The following is a 26,824-nucleotide window of genomic DNA, read 5'->3' on the forward strand; positions in this document are numbered from 1 at the left end:
TCTCTGTACTTTATGTCGAGGACGCGACTTAAAGAAGCTACGGTACGCAAAATAGAGTAGGACAATCGCAAATTATGATGTGTTCCGCGCGAGATATTCATTCGGATAACGTATTTCATTGCACATGTCACGAAACATTTATCGTGCTTTATCTGAAAAAAACAAACTGTAATATTCAGTGATAAAATAGGAAATTCTTGTGCAATTAACTTATAGCATCTGCTCAGATAAAGTATCCATTGCAAAAAATATCGAATCTTTGATAAAAATGATTTAAAATTTTGCTCAAATTATAGCATCAATTTATGACAAGTATTTAGACCTTATCACAAATTTCACTAAAAAGATTGTATGCTAATTATTAAATTCTTTCTTTTGCCAAAGGTACAATGACGAATTGAATAAAATTATTAAAAAATTCATCTCGTTCACAATAAAGCATATTTTATATATACATATACCGAACCACGTTAATTGGCTCCATTTAACGTTAATTACATTCCCATCGTTCTGATGGCGGCGGAAACAAAGTCGAGCCCCATCGGCATTAATCTAGGTCAAAAGTAGGTCGAGACCTGAGCACGTTCTCATTCATGAGTGTCGAATCGATATACCGACGATTAGCAGAATTTTTATCGGTACATTTTATTGACACAACAATCACAAACGTTGCTTCCTGTTTATGGACAAATGTGAAAATGACAGGCGCGTTCCTCGCGACGTTTCAAGGGGAGGAAAACCCTTACGTTGGACGAAGTGCAATCCACCCCGTTAACCTTACCCGAAGGGTTGAAACCATCAGATCGATACACTAATGTAATCAGACCTTGATACAATCTACACACTTAGCTACGCCGTGGCGATCGCTTGAAAAAGAATTGCTTCTTTTCATGTCGATGAAACGGAATGCAATTTGTTAAAGTTGCTGCTCGTTACAAGCATCACGTGCACTATTAAATATTATCGTGTCTAAATTAAATGGGTCTATAAAATCTACGGGAAAAATTGCGATTGTCATTTGGGACCCCCTCTCGAATTAAAATTTTATTAAGATTAAATTAAATGAATTAACATCCCGTTTTCTTTCTCGATAGGAAAGAAACGATCGCTGTAAATATTTCAAGTAACTGAAGACATTTATTTTGTAATAGGGTTGTTTAATCTTGCTGGGAACATGTTTTAAAAGTTATATAAATCAATAATGGTGCTAATGAGTTAAAGAAGGGTTGTTCTCTCGATCTTCCTTGAAGGTGGCTGCTACGTGCCTGAAATAATTTCCAGTCTCCTATCTCTCTCTTCTTCATACCTACCGCAATTCTTTTACCCACCACGCCAAGGATTCTTTATTTTATCGAGATACGAGGGAAGCTTCCTTGGGCAATTTTTAATCTTGATCTCCTATTATCTCGTGCTCCTCATCGTTATTTTACTCTTACAATAACGTGGATACGATAACAATGAAAGATTCCTCTCAACAAATATAATTAAACGAGTATCTACAGGATCTTCTTTTAGAGATTACGAGGCTGAATATTTTTCTATCGAAACTCCCTTTATATTTGGAAACCGAAGAGACTACTGGATTAACAACTAATTTTCTGCATTTCATAAATAAAGTGTCATTAATAATATTAGAAGTGATTCTACCCGAGAAATATTGTACAAAATTGTAATGGAAGTACTTAATGAGAGAAAATACTGTTTCGTTTTATTATATTATTTCCATCTGTTTTTAGTGGAAAATAAATTCACGAGTACAATTCATGCAATCCCATCAATATTCGTTTACACTTGAAAAATCTGTTATCGATTGAAAGCACTTCCGCGATATCGGAGAAAATACTGGTACGCATACATGCAAGATAAATCATTTCCATCAACTGGACTATGTATATGATGCGGACCTGGCAATGCAGCAATTAAGATAGAATTCAAAAACAGTAAAAAAACAAATCATTTGTTAGGTACTCTATTACTACAGTTTTTGTTTTTGAGTTTTATATAGAAACCAATAAAATATTATTTGCTTTGTATAGAATTGTGTAGAATAAATGAAATAATAAAATTTTTTAGGAAGTTGGATGTTGACATACGTATGAATCGCAATATATTATCATAAAGTGTCGAAAAATAAGAAATGAATTCATATTTAATTTATGTCTCAACATAAAGATTTTTGTTAGATATTATAGCGTATAATTCACGACGTACATGGTTTAAAGATCGTATAGTCACTAAGTATATTTTCCTTAGGTTTCCTTCAAATATTGTGAACTTGAACGGAATGAAACTCATGGGACTCAACGAGGACGACCACGGGAGACAAATTGTATTATTGATGAGCCACGGTTGAATGCGCCCGGCAACGTAAATGGAAATCACGCAATTATACCTCTTTGATCGATAATGGAAACGAAAGAATTGTTTCGATGAGTACATTGAACTGACACGAATAAATTCAGTGAGCGTCCACTTTACGTGATTTTATTTAAACTTTCTAATTTCTACTTTCTTTAAACATTTTGCCTCACTCGTGGATTTTCATAATGAAATAGATTCACTTATTTTATTTTATTCGTTGAAAGAATATATGTTTAAATTCCTAAATTTGAAATTTCGTTAAAGTTATTAACAATTTGTCAATTGTTAATTATTCTATGTTTTCGTATGGAATACTATTTATTTAGTATTTATCTTCCATTTCACTACGATATTATTTTTTAAATTACATCAATTTTATATAATAAATCAGTTTTATTCAAACTATCACAAAACTAACTAAAATTATCACAGTGTTCTATTTGTATGCAACAGAAACTGATTGTATAGTTCAAACATCGACCTATAGATGACAGCATATATAAGTAGAAACTGCACAGCAAATACTACTGACGGATATTCAGTATTATACAGTAAGTGACTCATTTTCGAAATGCCAATCGTAATATTGTACAAGTTTTGATAACATTCGAAAATTCCACTCTATCGCACGATGGTAACTACTTTATCGGTGGCAGAAAATTCCCACTTACCTTAAGCTGCTCCTGTCGATTGTAAGCGTGCAACATAAGTTGTTTACGTTGTTCCTCCGACATTACTGGCTCGCGTGCTGGTCTTCCAGCTCCTCGTTTCTGTAGTTTGACGATGATTTTCGTTTTCTCATTTCTTCCTAGATAGTCCTTCAATTTCTTTCCTGGTAACATCTCTTTCCCTGAGAACCAAAGTTGAGCTAACTGCAAATCGATTACCTGTAACCACAAACCGTCCAATTCAATTTCTGTCTCATTAAAATGTATGATATATTTAATCGCGAATAATAAAGCTCATTCACATAGAAATCAAGCTGCACCTCTCTCAATAAACTTTCGAAACAAATCCACACACGATACTTTAATTTAAAGTTCGACGACAATTGGAACCAAGAACAAAACGCGCCAATGGGCCACTTCGCAATTCTTGGATGATTAATATAAATCAACGTAAGTCGACGTATCGTGTACGTAGCAAACAAGAGTTGTAGGCTCAAGCAACACATCGGCAATGATGTTTACCACGTTGAACACAATAACGAGAAAAACTATTTGAAAAACGGGTGACAGTGCCTCTATGAACGAATTTCAAATATTTGATTCACGCTATCAGCGACAACGCCGCGTCGAATAGTTCCTACTATCGCCGTTAGATGACGCCACTTTATCAATTTGAATCCTCTGGTAGCAGTTTTATAAATAACAAATAACAAATTAGTCAATATTGACCAGTAAAGTAAACAGTATAACAATGTAGTCGTATGATGATGTAATAATGTTGTTGTACCTAAAATACAAACGATTATAATTAAACCTGAAAAAGTCCATCACACCTACGTTGACAGAGGTATTTGTTATTAAAACAAAATATCCCATTTTGGAAAGCTTTCTATATAATAAACAATAAATAGTACCTCTAAAGACGCTTGGGTTCCACTGAGGTCCTCCGTATTCTCAAATTCCTGACGGATCACATCATGCGGAGGAAGTCCCATCGGATAGACGATGGTCACAGCGCCCCTCAGGTTGTCCAAGGCCTCCTGCACGAGTTTCTGCGTTACCAGTTTATCCTGTTGCACCAACTTCTGCTCCCAGACAGAAAAAGCCAAAGATAGAAGGAACATTAGCGTGCCCATGAGCTCCGAGGAGCGAAGAGATCTATCCTCTAAGAGGGAAAAACAAGAAGGAGGGAAACGGAGGAGAAATTACCTTCGAAACCATAGCTCGTGCCTCCCCGATGGTTCTCTCCAGGACCTCCCGCATCTTCGCATTAGGCTGTCTGCCGTTCCTGCGGCCTGAAACATGGAAAAGCATCGGGACATTCCAGCAGGAACGAGGGAGCAATTAATGCAACGATTACAAGTCCATTCGAAGCAACAAAAATCCTGGCTCGGACAATTTCTCGACGACACCGGGTGGACTCTATTCCTGGCTACGTGGCATTTGCATTTGCGCTGAAAATGACCGTGCAAACCGACATAAAAATGAACAGAGTCGTTACCATCTCCCACGATCACCGTCGTTTGCTCGAAACTGGGCTCTAGCTTTTAGGAGATACACCAGGTTTGAAGTTTTGAAAAATTGAAATATTTTGCATAAATTGACAGATACAGATCTTAGAAATAATGGACTGTTACAACTGTGGACATATCTGAGTTTATACTGATAATATACATGGCTTGGGCTTTTGGGGTACATGCAGTAGTTAGCTAAGAAGATTTTTACTGCTTCTCTATTTGTATATTCTTAAGAAAAAATCCTCGATCTAACAGAAATTTCTTATCCCTTTCAGACCTGAATTATTTTTTTTTCTCATACTAATTCAATTTTTAGAGTTAACTTGAACTAAAATTAGAACTGAAAAAAAAATGCTAATAGTGTAGTTTTCGAGGAAAACTGATCTTTCTTAATGTATACAAATAAAGCCATTCGCCCTAAACGATAGTGTCGATTTTGTGTCCTCAATTGTGGACACCAGGTCTGAAAGGGTTAATTACATTCCAATAAAATATTCTTAATTCCTTAGATTGAAAAAATAAATTCAACATTCTGCAAATTTTTGAGTAGTTTTCTTGAACCATGGTCACAATATGATACAAATTTCAAAGTTTTTTTATCGAGTTGTTCGGTTTCTAAAAATCCCCAAAGAAATGCGTTTCTTTCGAGAGTATGGCAGAGACTTAAACTCCCCCCTTAAGAAATTACCATACTGCTCGGTTGATACGGTTCTACGTACCGATAACGTCCTTGTTAAACGTCCATCCATCCATCGGTACGCACTTCTCACCCCACTCGTCCTTGAGCTTCAGCTCCTCTATCTGTTCGTCGGTGAGGCCCATCATGTTGTGGGGCAGCATGGGGCCATGCTTGGCCAGCTCCTCGATTTCTATTTTGCAGAAACACGGAGGCCACCGGTTAAGCATAAAACTCAGCGTAATTATTATACCCGCGCGACGTATGACTAATATCACGCGGTAGCCGAGATGGATAGGTTCATAAACCTCGACTTCTTATTACGCGCCGTCATTACGAGCCGCGGTTCAGGCTCTCCCTCGAGATAATCTCGCTAATGGATTTCTCGGGTTAATATTCTAACTAGCAACCCTGGCCGTTCCAGGTGCATGAAAAGGAACTCCGTAAATAAGCAAAACAATATCGACTTTGGGGTTGATGCGTGGCGAGGGGTGGTAATTCATTGCTTTGAAGATGGTTGCAATTAACCTTACACGGACAAGGAGCGGTTTTCCTCCATTAGGAAGATTACCATTACTGTTTACAATATTCATCGTCATCGTTGTTCATATCGTTCATTGTCACGGTCATTGTCATTTCCCTTCGCATCGCGATAGTCATCGTCGTCATCGTTAACGTCATGCTGTTACTTGACTCATATAGTTATGTTATCATCTAGGCTTGTCGCCATGGTGTCACTTCACCACCACTTCACATTTCCACCACCCAAACTTCTCATAACAATTCTCTTCGTTCAGTTTGCAAGCGTCCACTAAAATGCATAAACGCCAAGAGAGAAAGGTGATTCTTTTAGATCGTTTAGCCTCGACAGCAACAAAAAGTCGAATCAGATCCAGTCAGAAACTTTATTACCACGAAAAGAAATGGTAAAAAATAAAGGCAAAATGGAAACGAAGAAAATCTTCCTAGATTATTTTAGGCCACGTACAGGATTAAAACGCGCCCGTCGGATTAATGGCATAATTCGCGAATAAATGAAGGGATACGTAACTCGCTGTCGTCGATAAAATCATTGGCATTCAAAGAGCCTGCAGGTAGTGTTCGATAAAATCGTACACGTTCGGGTCGCACGGGGCCGTTATGCACGGTGAAATAAAAACGACGAGAAAACGGTAATAATGCGTTGCGCGCCGTTACCTTGAGACAACTCATGCCATTTAACTTACGATCACGCGGCCCGACTGTGCGTAAATAAAGTGCAACTTTCGAGACAACCCAGGGTTTCTTTGCACGCTATTAGATGTCATCCTTCCGAACCACTTTCTCGGCCGAGGGACCAAGGGGTGGGATCATTACCATAACATATTCTGGATATCTTCAGCCGACCGTTGTAAATAATAGCAATGTCATATACAACGTCTTCAACTCGTGCCTCGACGTGTGTGTCGTATAGAAACTGGCTCTCCTCGCCTTTCTTCACGTGCAGTCGAACCATTTTCTCGGAACCTTTAAACAAAGCGATGTCATGAAACGGCGTCGTGTTTTTATTAGCGTGCATTAGTGCGCCTCTCGCCGAAGCGTACGAGATGACTGGAGATTTTCCACGCGGTGAAATAAAATTCTGACTTCATCCCTTACGGTCTTATACCAGTAATGACACCTCGAGGTTATTCTGTGTATTGAATTTCTGAATCATTTTACAACAAAAACTGTCGCAGAAGACAAGCTAGGAATATGAGATTAAACATGTTTAAAAATACAAAGAAATTGAAATTCTCAAATGAAAATACTAAAACGACATTTTTTGTGATTTTGATCAATATCTAACAATAATATCTAACAATAATGGCACAATGGAAGTTTTACGAAAGTGAAGTTACATTTTGTAATTATTCTTTTTATACCCATCGTAGTCTAAATTACCGGCCAAACACATTTAACCTGTCAGTAGTTTAATCGAGGAAGAGGAAAAGACTTACTACTTCAATTTCAAATGGCCTAGGTTAATTGAGCAAGTCACAAACCGATTTCGCAAGCTCCGTCACTTGGAAAGCTCTTATATGAATTACTCTTACGGTGTTAAGAATCGATTTTCCCGATACCAAAGGTTGACAGAGTGTACCAGACACGTGTTAGTTGCACAATGGATATACTCGTGGAGCGTAACAGCTAAATCCAACGAACTGATCAACGAATAACAAGATCGCCGCGACGCAAGTTGACAGAAAACTCCGGCACGCTCTCGTAGCAACTAGGAGCTATCGATTAAACAAGTCGAAACGTGCTAGACCGCTTCGACTGCGTCGATCGTTGCATAATTTTCAACACGTGGGAATGGACAGTTCCGGCAGGCCGTAAAGGAACAATTAAACGTCGAAAATAAAACGATCTCGTTTAATGAGTATATAATTGTGTTTCATTATTGTATAATATACATATTTACATTCTAGTGAAACACGGATTACAAGAATAAAGACGATCATTATGTCGTTACAAATAACGGAGAAACATTCAGACGCGTTCTCTTTCTCTCTCACGCACGTACACACATTCTCGTGTTCCTACTGGCGTTTTTTGGACACAAAAATATCATATATTTTCCATGGAGTTACTTTAGATTCTATAATAATGATAATAATAACCATTAAAATAATAATAATAATTAAATATTCTCGACATAACGTTTTGTAGAATAAAAATCTATACACTTATATCGTATTTCCATAATTTCATCTAACTGTAAGTGACTAGTATTATGTTAAAATACATTTATAATTCGATTCGATGAGGTGTATTATTTCTCCAGGTCGTTTCCTGTTTCGGGGTCCGAACGATGGTGGTCCCTATTGCGCGAAGTCGCGTGCGCATGCACGAAATTGATCTCGAACGACGATCGTTTTTAAATGCTCGACTGGCCGAGAACCGGTTAAAAAGTAAAGAATTTTTCAAAAATTGCCATAGGATTTTGTTCTTCAATAGCAATAATGTCTGTCAGCGCAGCCGTGGACACTAGTACGTCATCTTTCACGTTTAACCGTAATCGTGTGTATTTTCAGTTGAAATAAAAACCGTTTGTGTTTTATTAGAAAACGAAGCCCCTTTTGAAAAACTCTTTAGTTTCACGAATCACCGACTCGACACACACTTACGATTTTTTTTTTTTTTTCAGACAGACAATTAACAATAGACTCTATGACAGCTTTCAACGTTTCAACATCGATACGAGTGACAACGACGAATTGCTTAATTAACGAGTTTACACGGCGCGCCTGGTCACGTGGCGTCCGTGACTCGGAAAAACTTACACATTTACTCAAAATCCTTTCGCATTGCTCGATTAATCGGGTTAATCGCTAGATTGGGGGAAAGGGTGGTAGTTCGCTCCAAGTACGACGATCGGGAACACGCATTCACGGAGTCGAAAACGATATGTCGTGAACGCGTCCCGTCGTCGTCGGAATTTTTGTTGTTTATAAATAGATATACACATACATACAATATACTGCTATGCTCTTTACACGGTCGCTCGTCTAAATCGTGACAATTTACAAAATAATCGATCTAAAATAACCATCTCTGGGCACGATACGAACGGCGCGATATGATACAATAGAAAAATTGGCATTTGGTCCGAAAGAAACATACAAAATACGGGCTCTTATGTACTAAAACGGTGCGAATTTATTAATATTGTGCGCGGCTCTCTTCCTCCACTTCGTTCATTTGGTGAGATTAAAAAATATCGTGCGACGCGGAATTACACATACTGCAACGTATCTTATTTTTTTCAGCGGTTACGATGATCGAAATACATATCTATTCGACGCACGATTATCGAAGCGCTACCATCGAAGGCGCATCCTTGCCAGGTAGCTCTCAGCTAGGATCTAGATCCATTAGCGAGTCATTTTTTCTCTTCACTGATGACGAGCGTTTTGGAACTGCTGATAACGATAACATCGGACGTCTTGGAAGAACGGGACGTCCCAACTCCGCAGGAGTTAGCCGGGAATCGAACACGATTCGAACTTACCTGGGCAGGATGATGTACGACGCAGAGGTGTGGGTTTAGAGACATCGGGACAGACAAGTGCGCATAGCACAACAACCAGCGCAATCGCGATCAGCGCAACATCAGAAATTGGACAATCACGCAAGTACAACATTCACACGAATGGTGCCACCATATATATCAACTTGTGTACACAGACATCGACGGGATGTATGACCCTGCGCTCAGGTTCTCTAGGAGCAACAGTATGCGGACACGTTATCAATGGCATGTTAGGCGAAGACGTTGAGCGAACGACCTTAATGTCTGAGGTTGCGGCGATGGTCAAAGCAGGTTGTATAGCATCGTATACACGCAGCAGCTTCTTCAAGTCTGACCCAATACCAACCTATCCGAGACGTACCAAGCACATTTGATCCAGAGCAAGAGATTCTCTTCCCTACTGGACACAAAACTACAAGCTACTCGCTATTAGTCCTGACGCGTCCGTCAAGATCGTAAATGGAACAACATCGGTACGCGCCAACTCTCGTCGTTCTTTTTAAACCGGTATCCTGCCTTTAACGACTTTCGCGATTACTGGACGGCAAGATCCTTGGACAATGAAGCGTCACACAGAGAATTTTCGTCTATAATTACAATAACAATAAACTGTTTCCCTCTTTAACGATTGACAACAATTCGACGTCTACGCTAAACATCTCAGGCTTCAACAGAAATTGCTTCACATCGATTAAAGCGCATGCGCGTAACTGGTAATTCGTTTTTTCTAGACTCGTGAAATCTACGTCGGTGTCCATTTTCGATAACGAATCGCTGCTCTCGCGGATTTCTAATCTCCTTTGGAGCACTTTGGACGCAGAATCGACGAAACTGACGCAAGCCCGAGCCTCTTTCATTCCTCGTCGATGGTAGGCTCGACGTGTCGCAGCTCTTTCAAGATCCTGAGGTCCTGGTGCTGGTCGTCCTGCTCTTGTAGAGTCGTGTAAGTACCGTGCAACGGTGACCGCTGCACGGTTGCCTCCTCTCAGACTTTGCTTTCAGGACCGTCGGTAGTGTGCTTGAAGGAGTTGCGAATTTTGCTGAGGTGGAGGGCGGCGAGGTGACCGTAGCTTTTGTTGTACCATTCCGGAGTGCGTCCTCTGCAAATGCACAAGGGCGAACGTTATTAAATACTACTCGTGTTTGTTTAAATTTTATGTTGCGTCTTTCCTCATCTTCGGTTGAAACAAATTCAGTGACATTTTGAATGTACTGGATACTTCGTGTCTTTTATGTGTCTGAGTTGCAACAATACTAAATACTAGATATACTAAAAATTATACATAGCATATGGTATTGTATATATTGTAATTGTTTGTGTTATTGGTTATATAAAATGATTCGGGAAAGAACCTGTCATAAAAAACATTCAGTTTATTTCGTCGATTACGATTGAAATGAACATTTTGAATTTCCGTACAATGAACGGCTCAATTATAATTTACTGGAAATAATACATGACATAAAGTACGGCTCTAATTGGTGTGAAGAATGATTCAAGAAACAGCCTTGCGAACAGACTAAATTTATTCCAACGATGACGATCGAAGTGAATATTCTATTCGCAAGTATACTTTCTACGTACGATTTCATATAGCCCGAAGTGTACTTACTTTGTATCCACTCTGGAAAGATGCATGATCCGTGATTTACCACTACCGCAGGGTTCGATAAGATAGCGCGAGGCCAAAACAATACCACGTGTTCCGCCAAGCATGACAGGGGCATCCGGATGTTTCACGGACGTTTCCACGATGACGCAGGCCCCTTTGGGGAGATCGTTACGCCAGGATCTACACAATGCAGGATCGCGTGATTTATTTCCCTTATAGTTCTGCTAGAATTTATTCGCTATTTGCCACGTCGATGGCTTCGATGCAAAGCTATATCGCGCACCATCGACTATGAGGCACAGACGAATCGAAGGCTCACCTTAGCACGCAATAATCCCTAGCAGGAAGAGGACTCATATTCCCGGTGGCGTATTGAAAGACCTCCACGTTGGTGTCTAACTTGGCAACCAGTCTGTACTTGAGAAGCTGTGGGTCCCAGATGTGCCTCTCTCTCAGAACACGATGAAGAAGCTCGTTCGGTGGAGCCTCCACCTCCGTTGACACTCGCCATAATCGAAGAGGATGACCATCTCCGACCTTCTTGTAAGCCATTTCCACCGTGCTGTCGGCAGGGTTGTTGACGCTCACCCATCCTCGACTTCTGTGGGCACAGTCAATATTATGGTTAGAATATCACGTCAACTACCCAGTAACAATTTTCAGATCAACTTTCAAAGGATTATGTTAAATTTCGAGCGAAAGAAATTATCTGACGACACTGTGTTCTAGAGAAACTCTTGAAGGTTTTTATTTGTACAACTACGTCCGCACTTGAGTTTGCCTCTGTTGTCACGTAAAAGAGACTCGATGCTTTCGGAATAGTATTAAGGGTCATCAAAGGAGAGTATCATTAAGGAGGGGTACGAAGTACAGGATGAGTGAGGATCTAGGAACCAAAATTAGAATGTTTGGTTGAGGATGCGTTGGTCCACCAATTAACTGTCGTGTTCTCGTTCGCAAGGTTTCAATGTAGCTCACTCACTTTTCACGCGCCTCCTTCAATAGTGCCGTGGTGCAGGCGTACAAGTATCCCCTCCAGTCTTGCTTCATCTCGGAGCCAAGCTCCTCCAAGGCGACCGGGACGCTTTCCTCCATGTAATTGAAAGTACACTGCGTCAACATATCCGAGGAGACCTGATACAGAGAACAGAAACGAATACAATTACCCGTGTTTCCCTTCCCATTCGTGAGAACGTGTACGAATATATCGGATTCGAGCGCGATCGCAATCGGCGGTTCGAGACGTCGGATGACGCTCCTCTCGAACGACCTGGACGTTCGGCACCGTGGCACTCACCATGAATAATTCACGATGCATCTTGACCAGATACAGAAGACAGTCGTGAGCGGCTTTGTTTTCCGACAGTTCCCTCTGATCGGGAATGCCCACGGTCTTTCTCCTACGTGGCGATACGCTGCTCGACCTGTTGGTCACGTTCGCGTTGCTGTGGTTGAAGTGGAACAGGCTCGGTGCCAGGCACACGGCCAGGTTCGAGGCTGTCATTTGGTTGTAGAGAGCGTTGCTCGCTACGTGGTTCAAGAAATCGAGCAGAGTCTCCAACGCCTCCCGATGCTCGTCGGGCAGAAGCAAGAGGACGCACTGCACTGCGTCTGGTCGCAAATCGGCAGGTACATCTGTAACAACCGTGGACATTCGCGGGTTACGCAACATTTTCAACTAGTCGGCGATTCGGAGAACTAATTGCTCGGAGCAGTGCCACTTGAATTATTTTCTTTCATCTTGATATTCGAGATAAATGCACGTCTGTCGTAAGTAATCAAAGCAACCAATGTACTCACGTTGGAAGATAGCGATGAAAGTCTCGGATAGCTTGTTCGTCAACAGAGCCTCCGGCAGCTCCCTGAAGTACTGTTTCACGAGATCGGCCACGTCGAAGGCTTGCTGTCCGTCAAAATTAATGTTGTCTCCCTGGGTTTCCGTCATCATCTTCAGCTTCTGTATCCTCGATCTGACCCCGCTCTTCCTGAAGATCCCAACCTGGTCGAGAGCGTTGGCCCTCAGCCACCTCAGAGCGATTTGAATACACTTTGGTAAAGCCTGCCCTGTTCTCTGAAGGGACAGCAGCAACGGCACCCCGAACACCGTCTTGTCCTTGTAGTCAGGGGTCTTTATCTTCCTGATGAACTTGGGCAATTCCCAGTTCCATCCGGTGCGATGGGTCGGACAGTACCGTTCCATGCAGGCGGTCAACTTCAACAACGCCAATTTCCTCAATACCAAGAGCTGGCCGCAGGACATCGACGCCATAGCTCGTTGACACAGAGGATTTTGCGGATCGGGATAGAGGGATCCCCTCTGGAAGCTGTGCCACCTGACGACGGTGCCCTTGTGCCTGGGTGAATCCTCTTCCTGATCGGAATCGCGGCTGGCTACCGTCGAGCTACTCTCTTGGCTTCCAGCGAGCTCGGAACTCCTGGACCTCGATTTCTCCCTGTAAACGGTGACCTCTTTGGACAGAGGTTTGCCTTCCCTGAACGAATCGTCGCGATGTCTGAAGCTCTTGTGCATTTTGTCCTCCCTCTTTAAAGCGGTCACCTTATCCTCCTTGTACCTGTCCTGACCCTGCGACAACTTGTCCCTGTACCTCTGCGATTCCTTGCCGAGGTTCAGGCTTCCGCCGCGGGTATTAATGGTAGCGCTTTTCGTCGGCGATTCCTTCGGGCTCTGCGGATGGGCGGTCACGTACTCCAACACCTTGGCATGATTACTGTTCGCGTCTCTGAAGTACCTGTGACGCCAACTAGTAGGCTGGCACTCGGAGTCGCTGAGAGCGCCTTGATCCTCGCGGCCGCGGTGCAGGAACCTCCTCGCACGATTCATCTTCGTGCGCGTCGGCGTGGTCGTCGGGCCACCTCCTTGCGAGCCGTCCGAACAATAACTCGAGGAATCGTCGGCGAACGGGCTCGACGCGTTAAGCAGCGGCGAGGGCGGAAGGTGATAAGGCGAGGCTGGTAACGTCGGCGATCCAGGGAGATCGTTGAAAGACATCGGCGCTGGCCCCGTCGGCGACACGTCCACGCAATTCAGTTTCTTCATTTTCTGCTGCATCGACATCATGTCCAGTATCTGCGGCCCGCTGATGACGATCCCGTCGCGGTTCTGACGCTTTCGTCGCCGCGACTTGAGGGACTCCACTCGCCTGAGGAAAGCTTTGGCTCCGTCCCTCAGCCTCTCGGAGCCGGTTCTTCGAAATCTGGGACCGATCTCATCGGGAAGCGATCCGGGCGGCAGACTGCTGTATCTGAGAGAGTCCAGCATCGTGTCGTCGGCCTCCTCGGCCTCCAGACGATCCTCCAACGAGTCCTCCTCCGATTGCACGTTCTGACCGGCGATCGCCTGCAACCTCTCGACGTTCGCCTGCGTCACGTCGCACACGCGCGACCAGCGTCTGGTCTTCTTCTCGAAGGTCCAGTTCCCGCTCAGCGCGCATTGGGTGTCTTCGTCCGAATCATCACCGCCACCCTGTAACGGTCAAACAACGTTGAGTCAGCGTCGACGAGCACCGGGCGTGCGAGTGAATCCCAACGTGCCCTTAATTAAATGGAAAGTTACGAGAGCCCCGACCTTAATCGTGAGGCTCGTTTGCATAAGTAACAAGCGTACCGGTCATAAGTAAGCGTTCCCTCGAAACGTCTCGATAACAAACGACAGCGATTTATTTTAGTGATTCGAACACGCGTTCGCCTACGTCTAGACCGATAAATTTCGGATTAATCCGTGGCCACCTTAGAACGATCACACTTTTACCCGGGTGTTACGAAACCAACCTTCCGAATAATTACAACGAGCTAATGACGCGAGTCAAGGGACGTGACTCATGATGCACCCGGCGGCCGTTCGTTCGAGAGTGCTTGGAGAAACGTTTCCCGAGATTAACGATTCGTGGCTAATGTTTACCGGCAGCCGGTGGCATCGGTTGATAATCAATTTGCGTTTGATGTAGCGACAAATTAAGGACCACCGTCGGGGACGCTATCGTACCTTGTAATTAATCGTAGAAAGTGCTCTGTGCTGGACACTTTTACCTAGCGCACTGCCGCGATCCACGATAGCATAAGCGTAAGCTTCGATATCCCTTGACAAAGTGTCAAGTCTACATTGAACAAAAGTTCCTTTATCCATTCAGCAGTTGACGTTTTTTAGCAGAATAATTTGTTTGGTATATGTTAGATTCAGTACTTGCACTGTAAACTTATGCTTTGGTTTGAATTAAAGTATATCTTAACACACTGACAAACTCCTCAGCGACAGTAATTATTCTACTATTACGAAATAAGCTCGAACTCCGCAATTCCTCTCGTTAAAGGCGCTCGAATCTTCCTTGGCTCCGTTAACGACGAAGAGACCATTCGGATGCAACGTTCCAAAGAACGGATCGAGAAACGTTACGAATGATTAAACCAAGACGCTCTGCCTTTGACGATCGTGGGCAAAGCCAGGTCGTTCGCCGACAATAAGACCGAAGCTGTCGCTCGTTACGAAACTTGACGCCTTTGTTGTTTCCACGTAGGGCACCACCAGGGCTGCGAGCGAGTCAGGAGAGTGTGTGACCTTACGTGATCCTCGCCACATGACAATGGACCGGGTTTCACCTCGCATCGCTTCGCACGGTTTCCATCGGTGGCAGAATTCTTCGCGCTTGCCGTCCAGGAAGCGAGCATCACGACCTAACCATCTCGTCCCGAGATTTTTCACCGTTCCATTTCGAGGTGAAGCATGAGGACATAATGGAAGCTGTCCCGCTACATCGGCGCACGCGAACAAAATCGAGATTCGATCGTACAATGTCTACCCGACGTATCATTTCCCTGGCTCCTGAGGGGCCTTAACGAACGTCAATTGTCGATAGCAGTACAGGACGAGGGACTTCTGAGAAACGCAAGTTAAAAGCGGGGAGGAGAAATTATTATTCCGTTGAGAAGCATATCATCTATTGTAGAGAGAGAAAGATTAGTCATAGGTTAAGAAAGACGTAGGATATCGAATTCACGAAGGATATCTAAACTTTCCCAGCCAGTGCGGGTCACTTTTGTACCAAACAACTTGCCTACTGTTTCGTCGAAGCATATTAGCCGTTCATTGCACGAATCGATTAACCTGATAAAACAAAAAGTTGAGAAATGCGATGAAATAGTGTACATTGCTTTCTAAAATTTCCTTTATAATATAAATTCAAATAAATATTGTAGAATGCAGAAATACAGATACAGCTTTCATCTAATGGTACATAAAATTAATAAGAAAATAATAGCCAAAAAGTAATCGTCAGTAATGTTAAAAATTCTATGTGACTGGTGGAGTTAATCGATTTGTGCAGTGGGCGGCTCATATAACCCTGAAGAATCATCGCAACAACTCTTTTCTACATCAGGTATAAATTTTATTACGAAAGTTACCCTGTACTAACTCTGTATCTGACATGACAGCAAACATATCCCAACAGTAGAATACACGCATTATATAATGCATTATCAGTTGATACCTGCACTTCTGCATTATGGCCCAGGCTGAGTGCCTATGGTCCCAAGATATCGGAACTTTGAACCCCGATGATTCGCACGGTTGATTGGACGTGGAATCAACGTTCACGTTAAGAGCTCCGGGTTGTATAATCATTTTTCTTTCGTTCTTTCCTCGTGTCGTTATCGCGGCGATAAATTTTAATCGTAAAACGGCGACGATCGTTAAACGAAGTTGTCGGAATGCTCGTCGGGAAAGGAACGGCGTGAAATGAGATGCAAAGCGGTCTGGGGACCTTCGTAGCGCAGAAAACGAGCGTGTTTCGGCTTTTTTTTCTTCCACCTCGTTGTCGACGAGCGTCACAAGGTGGCGGGGCCATCCCGATTATGCGAAGAAATGATCAGCGGTTCTCGGATGTGGGCCACGGTTAAAAATACGCGGCATTGCAGAAATGGGATATCCGTCGAGAATAAACCAGCGTGTCCCGACCAGAATAGACATTTCAGATTTCTGATGCGACTCGCGACGTCTACCGGGGTCTGTATTCGATCAACCGCGAGAGCACGAGCTATGGTTCGAGGGTGTGTTGCATCGCAGGGATTTCGCGATGCTTTTCGAGAACGGAAATAAAGTGGACCGACGGTGACGTCAGACATCGAGTTCTGTCACGGAAGATAACTTCCAGGTTTATGGACCCTTTGGGAGGCGAAGGTGACGCTTTGAAGTCTGAAGAATATACTGCGTCGGGCCTTGGCGAGTCTAAGTCGAAGGGAATCGAAAACATTTCATCTTGGACATCGTGTTATTCGTCGTAAAGTGTCTTTTTTCTGGTAATTTTATTACAGTTTATTTTAATATTGTTTCACTTCTTTCGGATGTTTTATAGTCATCATCAAGGCTCCGTCATTTCGATATCGTACTTTTTGTTTTTTCCAGTATCCATCTATCAGTATTTACCTGGCTCGAAAACTAATTATATTCCCCCGCTCGGCAGGGACAATTTATATAATATTACCGCGGAATTCGATAAGCAACTTTTGAATAAAAAAGTCTAGTCGAGCTACTGCTAGTTCCTCGAACGTTTAAAATACCTGGGAATTCCTCGAGGTAAATTATTGAAAAGCTGGACGAGCAGCAGGAGTTCTTATACGCCGGTGGTGTACGTGCCTCGAATACACCCTGTTGTGTCGAGCCGACCCGGAGGGAACTTTATCCTCAAGGACACCAACGTGTCGGAGGAGCCAGGAACGTAGGTTTCGCGCGCGATTATCGACGATCCGCCACTTACGCCAGTCGTACGTATCTGCATTTCCGTTCCGTCGTGTTACTATAGGACGTGACGATTCTCGTACGTGAGTTATTTCCGCGCGGCTCTCGGCTGGTTCAACGAGCCGCGTCGCCCCACGTTGCCGCGACGTCACTTCCGTCTAGGCAGGTTGAACAAACCCTGATGTTTTATGCGTGACAATGGCTCGGAAAATGGACTCGTAAAGCGAACACTGTTTCGCGCCAGTTTTATGGGCTCCCGCTATTTATTCTGCGCGGTCTTAAAGTCCCGTGTTAGTTTATCCTTCTTTTTTAACGGCTAGTTACGCGCGTCTAGCATTCGATTTTCAGACGGTGGGTGATTCAAAGGCGGCGAACGTGCTCGGTTCGATTATTTGCATCGCGATATTCACCGTGTCAAGAAAGAACGACGAGAAAAACTCGCAGAATCATTGATGAAATAAGGAGGAATTATGAATATAAAAATTGTAAAATAGAATTTCTAAGACTTACTGATCAATAATTTCTATGTTACTTCCAGTACTTAACGCATTCGCGATAGGCAGATATTGTACGTTTCTAATACCAAGTGACGAAGATAATAGAATTCTGGAGCTGGACATCGAAAATTTGTATCTTTACCGTACGGGTTGAGCGATATTTTCTGCGCTTAAAAGTGGAAAATTTCGATAATCTATCATCATGATAATATCTCATGAACGTGGTTTAGGAGTAGACGTACTACATGAACATAGTTTAAAAAGAGAGTAAAACTCCAAAGCAAACGGCGATCCAAAGAGAAAGGTTCGCCGTTCAAACAACTTTCTTGCATCTTCGGCGTCTTCACATCCCGCGTATACATTCACCCCGAACATATCGCGTACGTGTCCCGTTCTTAAATTAAACAAGTATCACTTCTCAGACTAAACTCTCCAAGCACCGAAGTTTCTTGATAAACACCATTGAGCTTTCACCTCCCTGTGAAAGATGCAAAGACTAATAAATTTTAACAGTCCTTCGTCCTTCCGACGTAGTAGACATTTCGTACAAGAGCTTTCACCTACTTTTTTTTGCAGAAGCTCAAAAAAGGTAACTCAATTTGATCGTGTTTGGATTTAGTGCTGTAATGGTATTATTGTAAGGTGATATTATAGGTTAATAGAAAGATAAATTTATTTCGTGTTTCGTCTGCGAAATCTAGCGCGTCCCCGTCCGACTCGAGCTGCTGCTCTAAAATAAATATTCGTGCACCACATGTGACCCGCGAGAACGTGGCACGGGAGACTGCCGTGCGCCATATTATTGGCAGTTGAGAAGAATGCCTCTGTAATGTACACTCAGTCCAAATGATTCTGTTCGTACCACAGATTAACCAGGCTTGCTTTCATAACATCCCGAAGCAATATTCTCAAGAGTGACCTTTTGTTAAGAAAATTTCATTCTTCTAAAATTCGTTTTTGCGTTTAGAAATGAAAAATTCCTTAGATATATTGTGGAAGACAGCAATCGTTTATTAGACTTTTCATTGCCTCTCCAGTTTACCATTTTGTGGAATAACGATGTCAACATGGGATGATTCTCCTTTTCTTCTTACAAAACTGTTACTGTGTCTTAAGATAGTACCGAAACGTCCATAAAATTGTATCTCCACGCTGTATCGCACTACGAATAACAAATACAGTTTACAATTACTAATTAACTTGACAACCACCCAACTCTGTGACGACTATGAACGAAACCACTCGACAAGAGTGTACCACCCAAAGTCATTCTTCTCCGCTGCCAATGGTATATGACGCACGAACAGGGAAAGGGTTAAGACGTTGCGAAAGACCAGCGTTCGTTGCACTCCGAATTTAGAGTGTGACGATGGTACGATGACCCAGATCGCCGTGCTAGTTCGTTAAAAGAACCCGTGGCAAATTAGCCCTCCCGCGTCAAGTTTCAATTAAACGTCGCCTCTCGCCTCCGTTCACGATCCCATGGCTCCCGGTAATTGGTACGTCGGACCAACGGATCGCTCCCTTTGAACTGTGAATATATTTCTGGCTGCTGGAGAATGCACACGAGACGTCTTTGCGTCTCTAGCTCGCGTATACGTCACTTTTAGTGTCCCTGGTGTCGAGGGAGAGAGGAACGCGGATCAGGGGAGAACGAAGCCTAACGGTGGAGTGTATTCTGTGTTGGGGCACAGCACTTCGTTAAAAATCCTTTTATGCGTGGAACTGCTCTTTGAAAAGCGTAGCGACGGAATATATAACCAAAGACACCGAGGAACAAGGGTACCGTACGTTTGGAGAGATCATTCTGAGCGAGGAAGGTTCAATTCAATAAAATGCAGGATTTAGAGTAGAACTTTTGCTCGAGAGACTAGCGTTATTAGGGGTACTTAGAAGGGATTAATTATTGCAGCTTAACCAATTCACTGCTACCTACGAGATGTCTCGGAGTCCAAATTAATTGCAATTACTCAAGGGATAAGTTTATCACTTTGCGATCCAGGCTTTCTGATTTCTGTATACTATTGTCGAGCCTCACTTGGCATAGGTGTGCAAAGGTTTATTACCTTTTGAGTCACGAATTATTGCAAAAGAAGATCGTAAATTTTCTTTTCAAAACAACAAATTTAATATCACTTTTTATTATCAAAATAATAACTTAGATTACATATCTGTTTTAAATCTTGGAGCTCAAAAGAAAACATTTTTAATTTGCCTGGCAGTGAATGAGTTAAAAGGTAGATATAGTATATGGAGCCAAACTCACACGCGACTAAGATTGAAAGGTCTCGTGTGGATTAGGAGCACTCCTATATCATCTACAAAAAGCTACTAGGACACTTCACTAGAAAGTTGTTAATTTTAGAGCACCCCACATTTCATTTGAATCGAGTCGATTGATTCGATGCAACATCTACCAACACGCGGACCCCGAGCTCTAAAGGTACACTCGGACAGGAATAGTTCTTAAGCAATCTCGAACATTTCCTAGAACTCTGCGCAAGAACCACATCACCTGTTCGCTACACCTTCGAGCTACCTTAACTCCGAACACACCTTGCGAGCCGTCGAACGCAATGTTTGACGGAAGCGTTTCCTCCGAATTGATTCTACCACTGATTAGACAGACACATAAGATGGAAGGACTACTAAAATATTGTAGTTAATTACACTCGTTAACTAATTTCATTCGAACCGATTGATTCGATGCAACATCTACGAGTACCAACACGGCATTCTTTCCTTTTCAACGTCAACGTTGTTGTTTGCTTTATAATTCCACGGGTCCTGTTACAAATTGAACGGAAACGCTCGCCGAATAACGAGAAGCTCCGCCGCTTCGACGAAGGATAACAAAAACAGGTCCTGGCTGGAAATCCAGGGTACCAGATCTGGTCCTCGAGTCGTTAATTGCGGAGCGATCGGTTCGTCCTCGTGAATCAGGCATCGGGCCACAATGGAAAAAGGGAAAGAGAGCCGGACCGTACGATTCCCGGGGGCTCGTTACTGAATCACGATTGTCAATGAAGAAATCCGCGGTACGGCCAAGCGGCCCGATGGAAATCCATGGAATGTCGATCTCCTCTGCTTCTTTGGCCGGTTGCTCGCGGTGTATCTCGCACAAACGATACCATACTTTCGAATCGAGAATTTCAGCTGGCAGAATCGACGTGGCTCGTGAGAAATTTACGGCGTTTTTGTTCTCACAATTCGTTGGGCCGAGCTCTTGTTTCCTCTGCGTCATCCAACAACATCCCGCGAATTTACCGACTGCCCCCTTCATTCGGGAATTACTGTGTCTCAAGATAGTACCGAAATATTGCGGTGTCCGTCGATCGCGGAATTTTAAGTTCTGATATTTGGCGATCCATTCTTGCGTTGAACAGCCTGAATCGATTTGGAGGGAACGCTTCCGTTCAGCGTTCGATACCTTGCAAGGTGTGCTTGGAGTTAAGGTAGCTCGAAGGTGTACCGAACAGGTGACGTGGTTCTAAGAAACGTTTGTCATCCAATTTACTCGATAGAATTATATTTTCCAGATCGTAGAATCAGCCTTAGTGGATAAATGAAAATTTAAAAAAGTTAAAGTTTGAAGGTTGGATGTCGTTTCCTTGATTCCCAGCCATAACCTCTTTTCATCTGTTTATTCGTCGGGATGATAGAGCTTTTTGTTATTTCGTGATGACATAGTTGGGTATCGATAACCATTTCCGCTCCATTTTGTAACAGGGACAACGAGGGGACTCTTTGTACGAAGTTTCGACACGCACGCCCTTCGAGTCTCTTCGCTTGAACTTGCGTACTCATCTCAACAATGCTTGTCAGTTTCGTAACACTTCCTTCTTAACTTTCAACGTGAAAGAGTTTCTATGTTCTCGATTTGTTTGTTTATGGAAGAAAAGGAAAGAGTTTTCGATGATGGTAGTCAACTACAAAAGTCTGCATACGTTGCCAGCTTTCCTCCATAGGTATCGAAGTTAAAGGAAATAGTTTAGTCCTTTGTGTTTGGATAAAATGGATAAAATAACTATTATTTAACCCTCATTCATTGAAGAATGAAATATTTCCGAATCAGCATGTAAATATTCAATTATTCAATCGATAATACACATACATTGTCTTATTTGTTTCTAATAAAGTGAATAAAGTCATTAAACGGAATAAAATAAAATAAAATTAATTAAAGTATCCCAGAATGGAAGTTCTTGTTCCATTATACCATGACTTTAGAAGTCGTTTAATCTGATGTTAATTGTCGGCACAGTACACTTGTCCTCGCCTACTTCTCGCACATCCGGTACCATTCCCGCGCAACGAGTGGCTGTTGCGTCAATCCAAGAATACTTTTACAAGACGTGAATTCCACTCGAGCTGAAGGATATCATTCATTATACAAACTGTCCGTAACGTTGTTTCCACTCAGGCCAATGAATTCTACAAGACTCGCCTACGTTCGCGCTCCAAACGAAAACAGAACACCGCGGAAAGTCTAGAAAACCAAAATCCACTCGAACCGATTGATTTTGCTTTATTTACTTGAATTTTGTTAATCATTATATTATTATTACGTATTTTGTTTTCATGACTTCATTATAGTATCTTACGTACCCTTCATACTAATACTTATATGTATACCTGAACCGTAAATTAACTACTAGCAGGTCAACTACCACGCCAGAATCGTATCACTGGTCAGTACAGCAATAAATAAAACAATTGTTTAAGAGTACCTAACACTGATAATAAATTTTTTTTTAGGTAGAACAAATTCCGCTTTTCAATTTGAATTTTGTTGGAATCCCCACAAAGGTCTTTAGAAAAGATACAAACGTATCTATCTTTTCCTTTCGAACGAATCCTTTCGATGAAACTTGATACACAGGAGTTTTTGGGGGTGCTGATTCCAAATCTGAACTAAAAATTTAGAAATTCAAAATGCTGGATTCAATATAGCGGGACATTATTAGCACGATGACATGAAATGCCCTTTATTCAACAGCTGTGGCAAAAGCATATATTCCTTCGAAGTTATCCTAATCCTAAATCTGACGACAAATTATTACTCGTCGTAACGCTCGCGGTGACATCTACAGCAGTAAAGATGATTTTAATTTTATCCTTCATAAAACACGAACGTTGGCGATTTAACTCGAACGTTGAATAGAAGTCCGAAAGTGAAACTAGTGGAAAATACCACGCACTCGACGATACAAACAATAAAACATTGTAATTCCTAGCTCTCCTTATACGTAGCCACGGCTGTAAGATAAATCTTCATTACTATATATCGCTGACGTTTATTTCTATACCCACTTATACCGTCCATATATAAAAAGGCTCTCTTTCCGTAAATTGCTCCCCATTGACGGGAAATCCACCGAATACATTTTACCGAGTGCAAAGGGTTAATAATCATTTATCATCGTGGTCACTGACGATCGTCACCGTTTTCTCACCTAACGAGAACTCGCCGCGTCGATCATGAAACTTTTATGAGAGATAAATTCAGCTGCCAAGAGCCAGCCTCTGATTGGCCTATTAACGGCACTCAATCGTGCGGCTTTAGTGACGTTTAGCCAATTATTAAGCCGCCTTAATCGACCCTCGTATACTCGACAGATATTCAAATTTTCCTAGAACCATTACTATGGTAATTCATCCCTTGGAAACTTCTTGTACATCGATCAACAAGTCAACACGCGATATCCAATCTCGATTACGAGTACTATTTCCAATCCTGTGACCCGAATATCGCTCTTCTATTCAATACACAAATACTCCTGCGTCTATTTGCCCCTTTAGATATTTGCTCAGGGATACTAAAGTATGATGTCCTCTGCAATTTTCTAATACTAACTGCTTTTCATTGAAACATTGATTAAAATTCAATAGGAAAAGTCTCTGAACCGAATTATTATATAATCTACTTTTTAATACTTACATTCTTAAATGTAGATGAGAATTAAATATGAGGATTAGCAAATATTAATTGTCTCCAAGAGTCACATAGTTCACGTGCATACTATTTTCTTCAATTTGACCACCTAGGCGGATATAGTTACTCGTGCTTCGATATACTCGGGTGCAACAGTTAAAAGGTTAATGGAATATTGAAATTTTAATAGAACAATCCATCTCTCCAAAGTTTCCTGCGCATCGATCGGCGTATTGTCACACAATTTCCATCCTCAATCGCGAGCACAGTTTCTGATCTCGTGCCCTGAATTACTCTATATTTTCTCCTCTCATCTCTCGAAATTCAATAGCTTCTGGTTCAAGTCACTATTTAAAGTCTAATAAGGTATTCCTTAAAAGAGAACACGGATCGACGTTCTCCTCTTTATTTATTAAGCCCCTCAAGTGGCAAATCGTCAGTTTAAAAGCTCTTACGTGTCTTACGTTAACGTTCCACAGATTTGGTGCTGTGACACCTCTTCGAAGGCTTCTTCAGTCGCGAGTATAATTTATGGCCTCGTGCCCTGGATTTACTCGTCAGAAATTCGCTAGAGGTAAATCCTCATTTACGAGATCTAGATCGCCGGTTCGATCGGCGGATCGGCCTCCCCGATCAGCTTCTCTCCTACGTCGTACAGCAACGATTTCCATTCGCTCCTCCGGCAGCTCGTTCGCTCCTCGTAAATACCAGACGCTTTTACGTTAATCGTCCGCTTCGACCATAAGCGTACGAGCAACCTCAGAGCCCCAGCACGCCTTCGCTCGGGCCAGGAACGTCGAGGTATCGGGATGCAAATTTCCAGATATCGGCGAATGAGTTTGCTAATTTGGGCGGTTATCCGCTAATGCAAAATTCCGTCCACTCCGGTTCTGGCCTGTTTTATTCGTCGAAAATAAGAACTCGCGTATCTCCGTTACCGGTCGGGTCGCGTTAACCAACCGATTCCTCGGCCGAGATTAGAAGCTGCTTTGTCCACGGAACATTTAAATTCGATTAGAGTCGTAGGAGGTGTGAATAAATTTAGAGGTTCTTCCTTTTGCTTTCGATTTTTCCCGAACTGATACAGGAAGGGAATGGCAAACCCTTGAACGATCACACGATTTTATTTTAAGCGACCTAATGGGATTTATAACGGGCTCGACAAGAAAAGCCGTGCCGAGGAGCTTCTTGACAATTATTACTCTCTCTTTGCACGATCCCTTGGAACCCATTACTATTAACGCATTCGGGACCGGCAGATATTTTACGTTTTTAATACCGAGTATTTGACAAAAATAAGCAAATTCTGAAGCTGGACGAAATATGTAGTGTATAACTGACGCGAATTCACGTCAGCGGTCGCGAATGTGTTAAAACTTTATATCCATAGATGACATATTACCTCCGACCGATTAATTTCCTCGCGTTTCAAGTTCCGTATCGCATTCATAGAAGGAATTTCAAACAGCAGTTTCAATAAACACAAAATGATAAATGGTACGGAATGATAAGGGTTTTCAGATATTAACAAAATTCTGTAGCAGCTTCATCAATTATGCGATAAATTGCCCACGTGTGATCGATACATTTTGCACGAGACGCCATTGATTTCTCATTAATCGCTCCATTAGTGGCCCGAATGGAATTACGGACTAAATAAATAAACGTTCGAATATGTTTGCCTTTAATTGAATCGCTTTTAGCAGATAATGCCATGCGTAATTGCTTGCGAACACGCGGTTATTAGTAAGACGAAATAGAAATGGTTTCAAACAGGTTTTCGCTTTCGAACGTTACACATTGAGATTACTTTTCAACATAGAGTAAAAAGTTCAGAAATTTTCTAAAGTTCTTTAAAATTTCTCAAATCCTTATTTGCCAGTATTATCTTAAAGTACAATCCATTGAAACTTGTTTAAAACAAAATTAAAATTTTTTATTGAAAGATTGGAGATTCCCATGCCAACTGATTCTAAGTAAAACAAAATTTGTATTTCATTTTTGTTTAACATCGTGTTACATCAATTTTAAGTATTGTAAGCTTATATTATAAATGTAACGTCACATTGTAGGTTACGCAAGCACTAATTTATCATGCACGTTTTTGTTGAGAAACATTGTTGAACTTCCGTCCAGTTCGAACAGCTGCCCTGACAAAATTACCGTCTGTCAAAAATGACAGACGAAACATGTCACGGTAGTCAATCGTGCGACAGTTTCGACAGACAGAACAGAGAAAGGGTTAATAGGTTGCGATGACCTCGTTGACGAAGCATAAAACCGACCGCCAGATGGTCAACGATGAAGATCGGTTATTATTTCCCAGAAGTTGTCGATCAACGATCAGTTGGTGCATATCTATATCAAAATTCAAACATTGTACACAAAATTGTTTAACAGAAGCAAAAGGATCCCGAAAACAGTTGAACTAAAATAACAATCACATTTAATTAATAATACATCAAATGAATATTTTTCTAGGAAGCTAGCAAGTTGAATTGCGAAGTGTTACAACCGAAGAAGCGGAGACAGGAAAGGGTTAATAGGTCAGTGGTGATCCGATCCACGCGTTGCATAAGTGGGACCATGGCCTAATATATTCCCAACTTCAATTTTAGACCGACTCGGGTTTCATTCGAATTTCCCATCAGATTGTATCTTCCTAGCCTCCTACATCGAATCAGTCGCTGTCAGTAGCTTGTGATGGCAATTCGAAACTGACGGACAGGCATAGGAATAATAGATCGATCGT

General features: G+C 42.1%; 2 protein-coding genes across 5 annotated transcripts in view; both read right to left on the reverse strand.

The window, feature by feature from the left end:
- Positions 1-6,717, reverse strand: part of LOC128877974 (cilia- and flagella-associated protein 298) — a 100,789-nt gene extending 94,072 nt beyond the window's left edge. Inside the window, exons 1-5 of the mRNA XM_054125715.1 lie at positions 6,579-6,717; positions 5,266-5,415; positions 4,239-4,324; positions 3,944-4,114; positions 3,033-3,248 (exon numbers count right to left, since the gene is read on the reverse strand). Coding sequence (XP_053981690.1) covers positions 3,033-3,248; positions 3,944-4,114; positions 4,239-4,324; positions 5,266-5,415; positions 6,579-6,717 — 762 coding nt within the window. The remainder of the gene's footprint in view (positions 1-3,032; positions 3,249-3,943; positions 4,115-4,238; positions 4,325-5,265; positions 5,416-6,578) is intronic.
- A 1,155-nt stretch (positions 6,718-7,872) lies between these two features.
- LOC128881706 (stAR-related lipid transfer protein 13) overlaps positions 7,873-26,824 on the reverse strand; it is a 358,493-nt gene continuing 339,541 nt past the window's right edge. For all 4 annotated transcript variants that reach the window (XM_054132987.1, XM_054132980.1, XM_054133004.1 and 1 more), the window contains 6 exons: positions 12,690-14,373; positions 12,187-12,524; positions 11,872-12,023; positions 11,209-11,490; positions 10,890-11,069; positions 7,873-10,376 (listed from right to left, as the gene is read on the reverse strand). In XM_054132987.1, coding sequence (XP_053988962.1) covers positions 10,262-10,376; positions 10,890-11,069; positions 11,209-11,490; positions 11,872-12,023; positions 12,187-12,524; positions 12,690-14,373 — 2,751 coding nt within the window. In that variant the 3' untranslated portion in view covers positions 7,873-10,261. The remainder of the gene's footprint in view (positions 10,377-10,889; positions 11,070-11,208; positions 11,491-11,871; positions 12,024-12,186; positions 12,525-12,689; positions 14,374-26,824) is intronic.

The sequence above is a fragment of the Hylaeus volcanicus genome, chromosome 1 (genome assembly GCF_026283585.1).
Source record: "Hylaeus volcanicus isolate JK05 chromosome 1, UHH_iyHylVolc1.0_haploid, whole genome shotgun sequence".
NCBI classification, from domain to species: domain Eukaryota; kingdom Metazoa; phylum Arthropoda; class Insecta; order Hymenoptera; family Colletidae; genus Hylaeus; species Hylaeus volcanicus.